At 42.1% G+C, this 12,145-nt stretch overlaps 1 protein-coding gene across 4 annotated transcripts in view; it reads left to right on the top strand.

The window, feature by feature from the left end:
* Positions 1-12,145, top strand: part of LOC144688615 (pleckstrin homology domain-containing family G member 4B-like) — a 202,449-nt gene that overhangs the window by 106,927 nt on the left and 83,377 nt on the right. For all 4 annotated transcript variants that reach the window (XM_078555392.1, XM_078555395.1, XM_078555394.1 and 1 more), the window contains one exon: positions 9,135-9,332. In XM_078555392.1, coding sequence (XP_078411518.1) covers positions 9,135-9,332 — 198 coding nt within the window. The remainder of the gene's footprint in view (positions 1-9,134; positions 9,333-12,145) is intronic.

Raw genomic sequence — 12,145 nt, 5'->3', positions numbered from 1 at the left:
GAGTGTACAGCACAGAAACAGGCCATTCAGCCCAACAGGTCCCTGCAGGTGTTTATATATTCCACACGAGTTCCCTCTCATCCCTTACCCCTAACCCTATCAGCATATCCCTCTATTCCTTTCTACCGCATGTATTTATGTAGCTTCTCCTTAAATGTTTCAATAACTGTAGGACATTTGGTAATAGTTTAGAATTAATTAATGGTGCTGAGTTGTCAGAATACAACAAGGGAGTATTTCCACAAATTCTACCTCAGACCAGATGTTTCAGAGAAATATTTAAACATTTCATTCACATCTTTATATTGTGTACGTACGGAGGCAATGACCATGCGTTGAGACAGTATACATAAAAAATGTAGCTCTTTCATTTCAGTGGTTCCTTTTCAATGCTCAACATTTTTAGCTTGCATTCCAGCCACTGATGAATTTTTGTGAGTGAAGCTGGCAATCAACTGTTTCATCATCCCTGCCCTCAGCTTCCTGATCATCAGTCTTACTTACACTGTGATCAATTTTGCCAGATGAAAGAGAATTCACCACTGACAGTTTTATTCTGCAGTGTAAATGTGGTGCTTTTGATGATGATAAATGCAAAGCACAGTGAAGCAGGAGCAGCCCTTCATCTCAGACCATAGAAAGATGGATTCAATGGCAGAGGTCATGTCCTGAGTCTTGCGAAACAAGAATAAGAGATACATTTCCAATTCCTGGCATCAGAGTGTGTCCAGAGCAGACAGGAACAAATAGATGATGATTGCATGTACTATAAGTGATGTTATCCACAGTATCTGGTGCATAAATACTATATCATAACCTTAAGATGAAATTTTACTATCTTGAGAAGTGCAATAGAAGAAATAATCAGAGCCATAACAGGAAATGGAAACTTACCCACAATACATTAGCCAGCTGAGATATCTCTGGGGCAGAGATTCCCCTTTGGTTTCAATTTCCCAATTGCACCCAACATACGCTTAAAATTGGATGGGTTAGGATACATTCAAGTTACTGCTAAAATAAATTTGCAAAGTCATAAACATAAGACCTTCCACCATATCAGCTCAATCAGGCAGCATAACAGAGTGTAACTATTTTTTGTTCCACTTAAAACTATTCCTCAATGTATTTACATGTGACAACCTGGTGCAGTTTTGTTAATCCAGCTAAAAATAGGTTATCAACACAAAGAAGCAGTTCTAATAAGGGTGTCCAGTCCTCCAGCTGCCATTAATTTGCCTGAAAAATTGAATGCAATTCTAAGAACCTTCCCAAACTAGTGCCATGGGAGGAATCTCAGATTTTTTGGCCATCGGGGCTTGATTCATGCAAATTAAATCTTTCACTAATGCAAAAGATCCTGGAAAACATTAGGGTAAATAGTTTTGGGTATAACTCACCTATGTTTTAAATTCCCTAATCTTTTGTAGTGATTTCACCCGGTTGCGCTGGAATCCGGCCTCAAATTGGAATGGAAACAAGCAGGAAACTCCCCTCTCCCTACCCATCCTCCCCTCCACCCCCAACATATCTTCTTCTAACAGTTTTTAAGGTGGGGAAGGTTTTTTTTTTCCTCTTCCAATTTAACAGTGTTTCTTGCAGTCAAATTGATTGTGCACTCTAGTGTACAGACATCTGTAGACCCGCCAGACTTTAAATCCTTTATCTCAAATGACCTGGCCAGGGCTGGCAAACCAATGTTGCTGAGGCAGCCCAAGTATAAATGACAGTCTGGACTGGGGTAGAAATTAGGCTCCGGTAACAGGAAACACCCTGCCAGATCTTAGCAGCAGTCCCATGTAGTCAGCAAAGCATCTTACTCAGGTGAATGCTAATATTAATTATTGTCCTGAACTAAGGTCAAATTTCACAACAAAAAAATTATCTTTAGATTTGCCCCTCTGCAACTCAACTTTATTGCCAAACATACACTCTCAGTTGGAAATCTGTAAAGTTGATTCATCAAAAAAAAAATCCTTGCCTGCAAACTCTGCCCTATTAGTTACACTCCTCCAGCCTTGTCAATAGCACGTCCAGTCTATCACTCCTATTTTCTGGCAGGCTTAGTCCCATTCCTGTCACAAAGTCCTGTTTGCATTTGGTCGTGATGCAGTAATAGCAGGTGTCATTTGTTTACGCATTCTGCACTATTTGAAGCCATTGACAACATGAGATTGTAAAGCATGCAAATAACACGGGCAGGATATGATTGAAAATGAGATTGACAATGGATCATTTGGAGCTGCCATTGCAGTTACTTTTTTCAAAGTTTTATATAGAAAATGGGGGCTAAAGGTTCTTCCAGTTGTGTTTTATTGTGTTCTCTTCACTCACTGCTTACTGACTGAAGGTGAAACAGCATCAACAACAACAATGGACTCAAACTTTCATTTTCCCAACATTTGGTGGTGGTGGGGTTTATTCTCTTGTAGCTGGAGAAAACTAAGAGCAAAAACAACCTAGAACTCTTCCTCATTACTAAACAAAACACATTTTTTCAATGTAAGGTTGATAGGAGAGGAATCACATTAATCTAATCCAGTTTTGCACATGGACTTCAATGACAAGACTTGTTTTCCTCACTCCTCCATTCTCATACTGTTAATGTTCTTCAGAGGATCACTTGCAAAATAAAAGTTACATGAATGAAAACCTTTCTTAGTCAGAATTTACCCAGTGCGTGAATTGCTTGAACAACTAAATTAAACTAAACTAAACCTCAACTAACTGCAGAATGTCAAAGGTTCACTGAAATAAAAAGAAGGGGATTCAGAACTGCTGCACTCTACCTGATTAATAGTTATTGCACCAGTACATCGTTACTGAATATTCATGCTCACAAATCATAGGTATATCTATTTAACATGTGTTTTTTCATTGTAGTTTGTTTCTTGCAGACGTCTAGACTTATAAAAATAGTATTTGGCTAAGAGAATACAAAATATATTTAAAAATACGTATTTAGTTATCTCATTTGCTCCCAACCTCCCCCACCCACCCCACCCCCACACTGCCACCAACTGTGTGTGTGTATATGTATATATATATATATATATATATACATCTATACACACACACTCTTTCTATGCAATACAGCCCAAAGATTGAAACAGAACTTGGTCCAGGTAGCTCTGCCACTGACCACCATAAAGTCTCGGACTGTGAGGTAAGTTGACTTCACCTTACTTTTGTTTGCCCTTTCCTTCCTACAAGAATTTGGCTTCTATGCTTTGCAGCAATGGGAGCTTCGAGCTCAACTGAGAAACCTAGATGAAGTTCAATGATCATGGCATGGGTACCAAAGTTGAGAAGAGTAGAAGCGAGGACAAAGTAAATCAAGAAGTAATTGGCTGACTCTAAAGCTTATTTTAAATGTCTTCAGATTATTGATGCAAGTGGAGGACAGAATTCTGTTTTTAGTCATTTATGTTGTTCCTTGGGGGTTCCATTGTTTTTTGGTCAGAGAGTCCCATGGAAATTTCAGCTGCATCTTCAAGAAAGTAACGGCAAGTAAAGTTGTGATAAAATGAGAAAGAGCGGAGGCTGAAGATGATGAGACAGGTGCCTGTCAGATGACAGGCAATCTCCTTGTAATAAATACAGAAAACAGCACAGAAAATCTGTCAAAATCTGAAAGGAGGAAGGATGTGTTAGCGTTAGATCCTTCATCAGAACTGAAGAAACTGTTTCTTGAACTTATCCAAGTTGTAGGAGGTGTTGGGACAACCATTTCATATTGAAACCAAGCATGCAGACCTGCAATCTAATGCTACAGCTTTGCTTTCTTCTACTCCCCAGCAAAGTTAAAACAATCTCACTTTCAGGTATGTGGAAATTTGAAAGGCACGTTTAAATAATATTGAGAGTAAATATTTCCTCAAGGCACAGTCAGATCTTCAAGACTAAGCTCACCCATAACTGAAAACACCAAGCTTGATATTCAAGTTACTACTAGATATCGCCTGCACTTCTTTTAAATAAACATCTATCAGGTCACCATACTCTCTTTGTAGATTGCTATATAAAGGAAGATATGGCATTTGATAAAAAACAGCAATCCTTTGAGCAGGTCAGGTAATATCGTAAACTGCAAGAGCAAAGGTTAAACCATTTGTTCACATCTGCTGTTCCTCAAGATGGGTTGCTACCATAAACACACTCCGGCCTGTGTTCGTTTTATAACAACAGCAGATCTCCAGTGCTGACTTTTGATGCTTAGGTGCCAATGCAACCTGTCCTTTTAAAGTCACTGCTTAAGTTCTCTCTGTGCAAATCCAAATATTTATGAATGATTGTAAATTCCTGCTTGTAAACTTAAAGCTTCTACCTAGCTTTCTTCATTTTTTAAAAGATTGTTTTACATTCATAATATATTGTGCCTTCTGAATGTGACTAATGTGTGCTAGATGCAACACTTTCATGTGTGCACCAGTAGATTTTCATTGTGCCCCTCACTGTACTTTGAAAGATATATTGCTTTATAAAGGACAACAGCAACAATAGCTTGCATCTATATAGTGCCTTTAACATAATAAAACATCCCAAGGCAACAACAATATCGCAGATAACACTCATTATAGTATTCTGCTGCTGCAGTAGAATTGCATGTAGTTTTGTGTGTTGTGTTAAGGTCAAAAAGCCTAACTGTTGTGCATTCTAGTAGTTAATTTGTTAGACAGAGCCATAATCCAAAAATTTTAGTTTTATTATATACATAAAAATGGGTCGCCTGTTACACATTTTTGTCCTTCACATTTCAAGCATCAAACTTTAAGCACACAAGTGTGCATCAAACTTTAAGCACACAAGTGTGCATCACACTTGTACTTGATTATCTCACTTTAATTTCATAAAACAGCTCACAACTAAGTGAATAAGGAAATTACCGACTAGCATTTAGCAATCAGGAAATTGAAAAACTATCAAAACTGGACTGTCAACAGTACACTACTATAAGGCAATCAATTCAGCCTAGAAGTTTGGTGAGGTTGACTTGAGCCAACACCATTGAGTTTTCCCAAACTTACTTACAGCTGACAGTAAAACTTCACGCAAAAAGCCGATAAAAATTTAACCCATTCTTGTGCTTATTCTTATTTATATGGTTGTCACTATCACGTTATAAATCCCTGAAAAATGTTTTCTCAGATGCTTGCTCTCTGTTATGCACCTAATAATTGATTAGAGCTTGAATTAATGGTTTGAGTTTTGTTTGCAACATTTTTCATAACTGTTTTGGTTAGTTCTAATTGGCTAGCTGTTTATGTCAATCCAGGCAAGACTTCCCCTCTTCATTTTGGGTCCAAGTTTAACTTAAGGCTCCCTTTGTTTAGAACAAAGAACAAAGAAAAGTACAGCACAGGAACAGGCCCTTTGGCCCTCCAAGCCTGCGCCGATCATATTGCCCGTCAACTAAAACATTTTGCACTTCCGGGGTCCGTATCCCTCTATTCCCATCCTATTCATGTATTTGTCAAGCTGCCTCTTAAACACCACTATCGTACCTGCTTCCACCACCTCCTCTGGCAGCGAATTCCAGACACTTACTACCCTCTGTGTAAAAAACCTGCCTTGCACATCTCCTCTATAGTTTTCTCCTCTCACCTTAAATCTATGTCCCCTAGTAATTGACTCTTCCACCCTGGGAAAAAGCTTCTGACCATCTACTCTGTCCATGCCACTCATAATTTTGTAAACTTCTATCAAGTCGCCCCTCAATCTCTGTCGCTGTAGTGAGAACAATCTGAGTTTCTCTAACCTCTCCTCATAGCTAATAACCTCCAGACCAGGCAGCATCCTGGTAAACCTCCTCTGCACCCTCTCCAATGCCTCCATATCCTTCTGGTAATGTGGCGACCAGAATTGCACGCAATATTCCAAGTGTGGCCTAACCAAGGTTCTATACAGCTGCAGCATGACTTCCCAGCTTTTATACTCAATACCCCTGCCAATGAAGGCAAGCATGCCATATGCCTTCCTGACTACCTTATCCACCTGCTTTGCCACTTGCAGTGACCTGTGGACCTGTACACCCAGATCCCTCTGCCCGTCGATGCACTTAAGGGTTCTGCCATTTACTGTATAATTCCTGCCTGTCTAATAAAATTCCAATAAGGTCATTTTGTCTCGGGCTAGTCAGGTAGGATTCAGGAATTAGCCGCTGAAGCAGGCTACTTTTTAACACTTTGAACCCATCAGTCTGTAACTAAACTGAATGAGTTTTAGTGTTGCTTTGGTATTTATTCACACAATTCATCCTGAGACTCGAGGAGGAAAAAAGTTCTCAAAATGACCTTAGCCTTCTCCTTGCTACTTTATTTAGCGAATTCATATCTCCAAAGCCAAGCAATAGCCACCTCATTTGCTGAGTTTAAGGATTAGTCTGCCACTTAGTCTGTAGAGGGGGCACTCCTTGGTAATGTGCAGCATTGTTTGTGTCTTTCCAAAAGTGCTTAAGGGGTTTGCCCTGAGGTCCCAGTGGTAAAGGTTGGCTGCAAAGGGGCCCTGGCCTGTCCTGAACCTGCTTAGCAAGAATCACTGTCGCCATGGTGGTTCAAAGCCTGTCATTTGACAGATGAGGTTTGTCACAAGGAACTTGTTAGTGATTTCACGTGTTTCCCATTCCTTGATCCAAAGGTTGTCTGCTGGTGGATGTTGTTCAGGAAGAGTGCTCCATATGGGGCACCGAGATGGAAGGCTGGCAGCAGGTGTGTTCAACAGGTCATCATGGGGCTGTAAGTGAGGTGCAGCACAGATGGTTTCAACCATCTGGTGGATTTTTGTCAGTTGGCAGATGTATGGCAGAATGATGTGTGCAGGGGACAGGTGTTGAGCAGAAAGCTCCAGTTATGATGCGCATTGTTGCACTCAATTGAGTGTCAACAAGATGTGTGTGTAATCGCCTTTGCCAGACAGATGCACAGTACCCCACTGCAGAGTACGATAGGGCAAGTGTTGAGGTCCGGAGTGTTGTGGCAAAAGTGCCACGTAGATCCAGCAAGGTTGGTTAGTAGGTTGTTTCTGGTTTTGACCTTTGCTGCTGTTTTCTTCAAATGTTCCTGGAAGGACAGAGTCCTATCTAGAGTCACTCCCAGTTATGTTAGGTTGGGATCATGCTTTAATCTCTGGCCATCCATATGGATATGCAATTCATTTTTGGCACTGGCATTGTAGAGGTGAAATACACTGGATATGGTTTTAGAGGGATTTAACATGAGATTCCATGTGCTGCAGTGATCCGTCAACTTTGCAACATCTTTGTTAAGGATCTGGTCCAGAATGCGTGGATGGAGCTTGGGTGGCACACAGATGACATCAGCATAGATTAACTTGCAGGGTGTGGTTGTTGGCAGGCAGTTTATATATACATTGAACAGGATTGGGGTTAGCACTGAGTCCTGTGGTAGTCCATTGGCTTGCTTTCTCCATGCACTTCTCCCTTGCCCAAGGTGGACTTGGATTGTTTGTTACGAAGGAGGGTTTCAACAACTGCCCTGACCCAGGTTGGAAGCATTCTGGATAGCTTTAAGAGCAGGCCAATGTGCCATACTGTATCAAAGGCAGCTGTGAGCTCCAGTAGCACGATGCCTGTCTTCAGCTTCTTTTGGAAGCGATTTCCGTTGCAGGCGCTGAATGTCAGAACCTTATCGCATGTACTGTGTCCCTTACAGAAACCAGCTTGGTCAACAGTAAAGACGGTCTCTACTTCCAGAGATATGTGTTGCAGGATAAGACTTGCTACTGAAGTTTCATTTGAGAACAGTTGGATCCTGATGGGCACATAACTAATTTAACAAGGAATTTTCTGCTTTCGTCAGATTGAATCTTGAGAAACAAAAGATATATATCAGGTTTATGTAGAATAAATTGCAAATGGGTGCTCTCCACATAATAAATAAGCAGCATCATTTGTTTAAATTATGTTGTGCAATATATAAATTGGTTATTCTTTAGAACTAACAGCCTCAAATGTTTATTATGTTAATTCAACATTTTATATTTGCTGAAAATGTTTAGAATTTAAATACGTTTTTCCTATTCCTCCTAATTAACTTTCTTTCTTATGGTAACTAGTCATATTTAGTTTTCATTGTTGCTGGCTATTCTCTGGTACCTCGCTGAAGTAAATTTTCTTCATGTGTGAGCTTAAAGAGTTGTAGAACAGTGAGAGGCACCAGAGACAAGCCTGATCTATCCTTCCTTTTGTTAACATTCCATTGGTCTTAAAGAGATGGAAATCTGGAGTGAGAACCCTTCCAATTGTTTTTAAAGTGAATTTTTGTGTGTCTCTCAAATCAACTGCCTCCAAACAGGCCAGGGGGTAACCTTCATTTTTGATCTAAGTTAGGGGTTAGTGGTTATGAATGGTCTGCCCCTTGTACAAACAACCCTGAATCAATCTTCCTTTCTACTGCAGTTGATATATGACAGCTAGTCTTCTGCCTACATCTGAGTGAAAATGACCCCTTGGGTCATCACCATCACCATCACCATCATCACCATCACCACCATCACCACCACCACCATCACCACCAGCACCAACATGATTGCCACCATGAACACCACTACCACCACCAAACACATCACCACCACCATCATTGCCATCACCCCCACCACCATCACCAACAACATCACCATCATTATCACCACCACCATCACCCTCACCACCACCATAACCATGCCATCGCCACCACCATCACCACTGCCATTGCCACCATGAACATCATTACCATCACCACACACATCACCACTACCACCCTCACCACCATCATTGCCATCACCACCACCACCAACACCATTGCCACCATGAATGCCACCCTCACCATCATCATTAGCACCAACGTTACCACCACCATCATCACCACCGCCATCATCGCCACCATCACCATTATCACCACCGCCATCATCACATTCCAAGGGGAACTGGTTCATAAATACCAGCCTTGCCAGTAGTGACTACATTAAAAAAAAATTGTTTGCATGAAAAATAGCTGCAGTCAGTTGTGTGTTTGCCTGGGGATATTTTACTCTGTAAGGAAGATAATTTAATTCTGTTTTATCCATCTCAAAAGAAATCTGAGTCATGTCGTACAGTTTGATGCAAAAACACTTCACTCTTATCTTTTGTCCAACAGATTTCAGTACAGAGGTCAGGATGCAATCAGATGCTCCCCCCTCATTGAGTCAAAGAGCTGATATAATCTTACCATCTCCTGGTTCACGTTTACCAACCAGCGACCTCTCCATATCAGAACGTCACCAGAAGAGGTTTGCTGCACGGTTGCTAGATCTCAACAGTGATCTGCTACATTCTGGAGCCGCTTGTTTACCAGGTATCCTCCTTCCCAGTCAAACGTCAGCAATAAATGCAAAAGCACAGACAAATTGGAGCTGAATTTCCCAGCAGCCGTCAGGAAAACATGGGTGGCCTGAAATGTGCATGTCTTCAGGGTGCCCACCGGTGTAACCTTCTGGGGCTGGCCTCCTAATTGACCACCTATGCATTCGCTGTCCAACTTAGGATAGTAGGTGGGTTCCCAAGACACGGGGCCCAGAGAGCCGACAGCACAAGCAGGCCAGCTAGCAGCCCCACCAGGAGATGTCATTGCTTCTGATGCAGGCAGGAGAACGCGAGGGCGCGTCAAGGTGGTGGTGCTCTCTGAACAGTTCAGCAAAGTTAAAAATGAAGAATGCCCACAACTGTCAGGCCATCATTGTGAATAGTGGAGCCCCTGCACAGGGTTGCTTGTGGCTGTGACTGTGGCCTTCTGATCCCCCCAGCACTGTGATGGGCTGAGTCATAGGAGGTGTCGATAGCCCCCTGGTCTACCTCTGTTAGACCACCCCCAGGAACCTACCAGGCTGCAGGATGGCCCATCTGACATCAGGAAGATCCGGGCGGCTTCAACAATTTGTCCCCAAGTGGGCACTTAAGTTTCCTAATTGACTACTCACTGCTGTTGGGTGGGTACCCAGTGCCAGTTTAACCCAGCCTCTGGCAAAATCACTCAGAGGCAAGAATGCATCAAGGAGGTAATGCAACACATATTTTCTCATTTTGCACCCGGTCCTGCCTCCTGACCCAACTTTGAAGGACCTTTGAAAATTTAGCCCATAATCTTACTTTTGAATGACAGCGTGATAACATGTTTAGAATAATGTGAAGAACATTTGATGCATCGTTTTCCAAAAGTAGCTGTTTTGGAGCCAGAAGCTCTCAGGCCTAATGCATCTTTAAATCTCTAAGGCATATGTTGTTATTTTAATAAGAAGAAAATGCTATTCAACAAAAATTTCGCAAAATTAATCAATAGATTATTCATCTTTGATAATTCTGGGAAAAGCAGTTGCTACAGTGCAGTAAGATTACCATGTACAAAATGCATTCCATAATTGTAGCCCAACAATTGAAATATGCTCCTAGATATTTTAACATGAAAATACAAGTGAGGGATTAACCCAGGAATTATAAACCAGTCAGCCTAACATGGGAAACATTTTGGAGACGATAACTAGGGGTAGAATTATTTGGCATTTAGAAAGCTGTGGTCTAAATAGCGAAAATCAGTTTCTTAAACAGTGGGTAACAACTGCCAGTGGGGTTGTGTGATGAGATTTTGGGGTTGTGAGCTCTGAGGCAGCAATGGCTACCATCAAGCTCAGGCTGGTTTCTTATATCTGCGAGGACCCTTTAAATCCTTGCTTTTTTTCTATTGCTGGGCGCGGCCTAACGGACAGATATTGAGGCCTAACTGCTACTGCAAAAAAAGCCTGTGAAAAGGTAGGTGTTTGAGAAGCCCTGCAGTTTAAACAATCCCCACCATGCTACACATCTCCAACCTGCCCCCCACCCCCTCCGCTCAAGAGCTAAACAATTCCCTGCTCAGCTAACATGCACCATGACCAGCACTGCCCCCTTCTCCACCCCGTTCAGGAGCTAAACCCTCCCACCCCCACTCAGCAGCTGAAGCTAACCGCACCGCCCCCCCCCCCCCCACCGCCCCCATGTAGGGTCACATGGAGCCTGAGGTATTAAAATGTGGACAAACTAGGAAAAAGTATGGGAAGCACTGATGTATATGGATTTTCAAAAGGTGTTTGCCTACTACAGCATGATATACCTGTTAGCAAAATTAAAAGCCATAAAGGGACTTTGGCTGTGTGGATTTGTAATTGGCTATGGGATAGAAAGTGGAGAATGGTGGTGAACTTTTCAGACAAGAGGGAGGTCTACAGCGGTGTTCCCCAATGGTCAGTAATAGGATCACTGCTCTTTTTGATACTAGGTTCACTAGATTGATTCCAGGGATGAAGGGCTTGCCTTATGAGGAAAGGCTGGGCCTATACTTGTTGGAGTTTAGAAGAATGAGAAATGATCTTATTGAAACATAAAAGATTCTGAGGGGGTTGGACTGGGTAGATGCTGAGAGGTGGCAAGACAGTTTGAGAAGGATGTTAGAAAGCAGGTGGCATTTTTAATTTTGTGAATAGGGGTATAGAGTACAAAAGCAAGGAAGTTATGTTAAACCTTTATAAAATGCTGGTTCGGCCTCAGCTGGAGTATTGTGTTAAATTCTCGGCACATCACTTTAGGAAAGATGTCATGGCCCCAGATGTTAAACTTCTTCCAGCTCGTTGGTGAAGGAGACTGGAAGTCAATCTTTACTCAGTTTTAGATTTACTCACAAAGCATGACATTATAAATGTACAGCTGCTAATTCTACACTCCACCACCAATATTAAAAATTTATTGTGGCTTTCAATACTGAGAGATGGCACATGTTGAGTGGCTGAGGCTCCCGAGGCAGGCTTCGTGGTCTGGGGCCAATGAGAAACTCTGTCCAATTGGGGGTCAGCTCGGATTGGAGTGCTCCACATGATTGAGCCACCTCGACAACACAAATGCAGTCAGGGCAACCCCCCAAGTGATCACTGCCATTTTCCCTCTCTCTGACCAACTAATTGCGTCCTCGAACCCCTTTGCCGGGACCTGTCTGACTGACATTAGCAAAACTGCCTCACTTCACCGTGGTGTCCGACCTCCAGCAATGATCTTCATGGGGAACTGGCTGCAATCTGACAGTGGCCACCACTCCCGGTGGCACTACTGGGACTGCAGAAATGCCTGCAATCTGATTGGTTATAA

The sequence above is a fragment of the Cetorhinus maximus genome, chromosome 13 (assembly GCF_964194155.1).
Source record: "Cetorhinus maximus chromosome 13, sCetMax3.hap1.1, whole genome shotgun sequence".
Classification (NCBI taxonomy): domain Eukaryota; kingdom Metazoa; phylum Chordata; class Chondrichthyes; order Lamniformes; family Cetorhinidae; genus Cetorhinus; species Cetorhinus maximus.
This window is presented reverse-complemented; position numbering and strand designations above follow the sequence as displayed.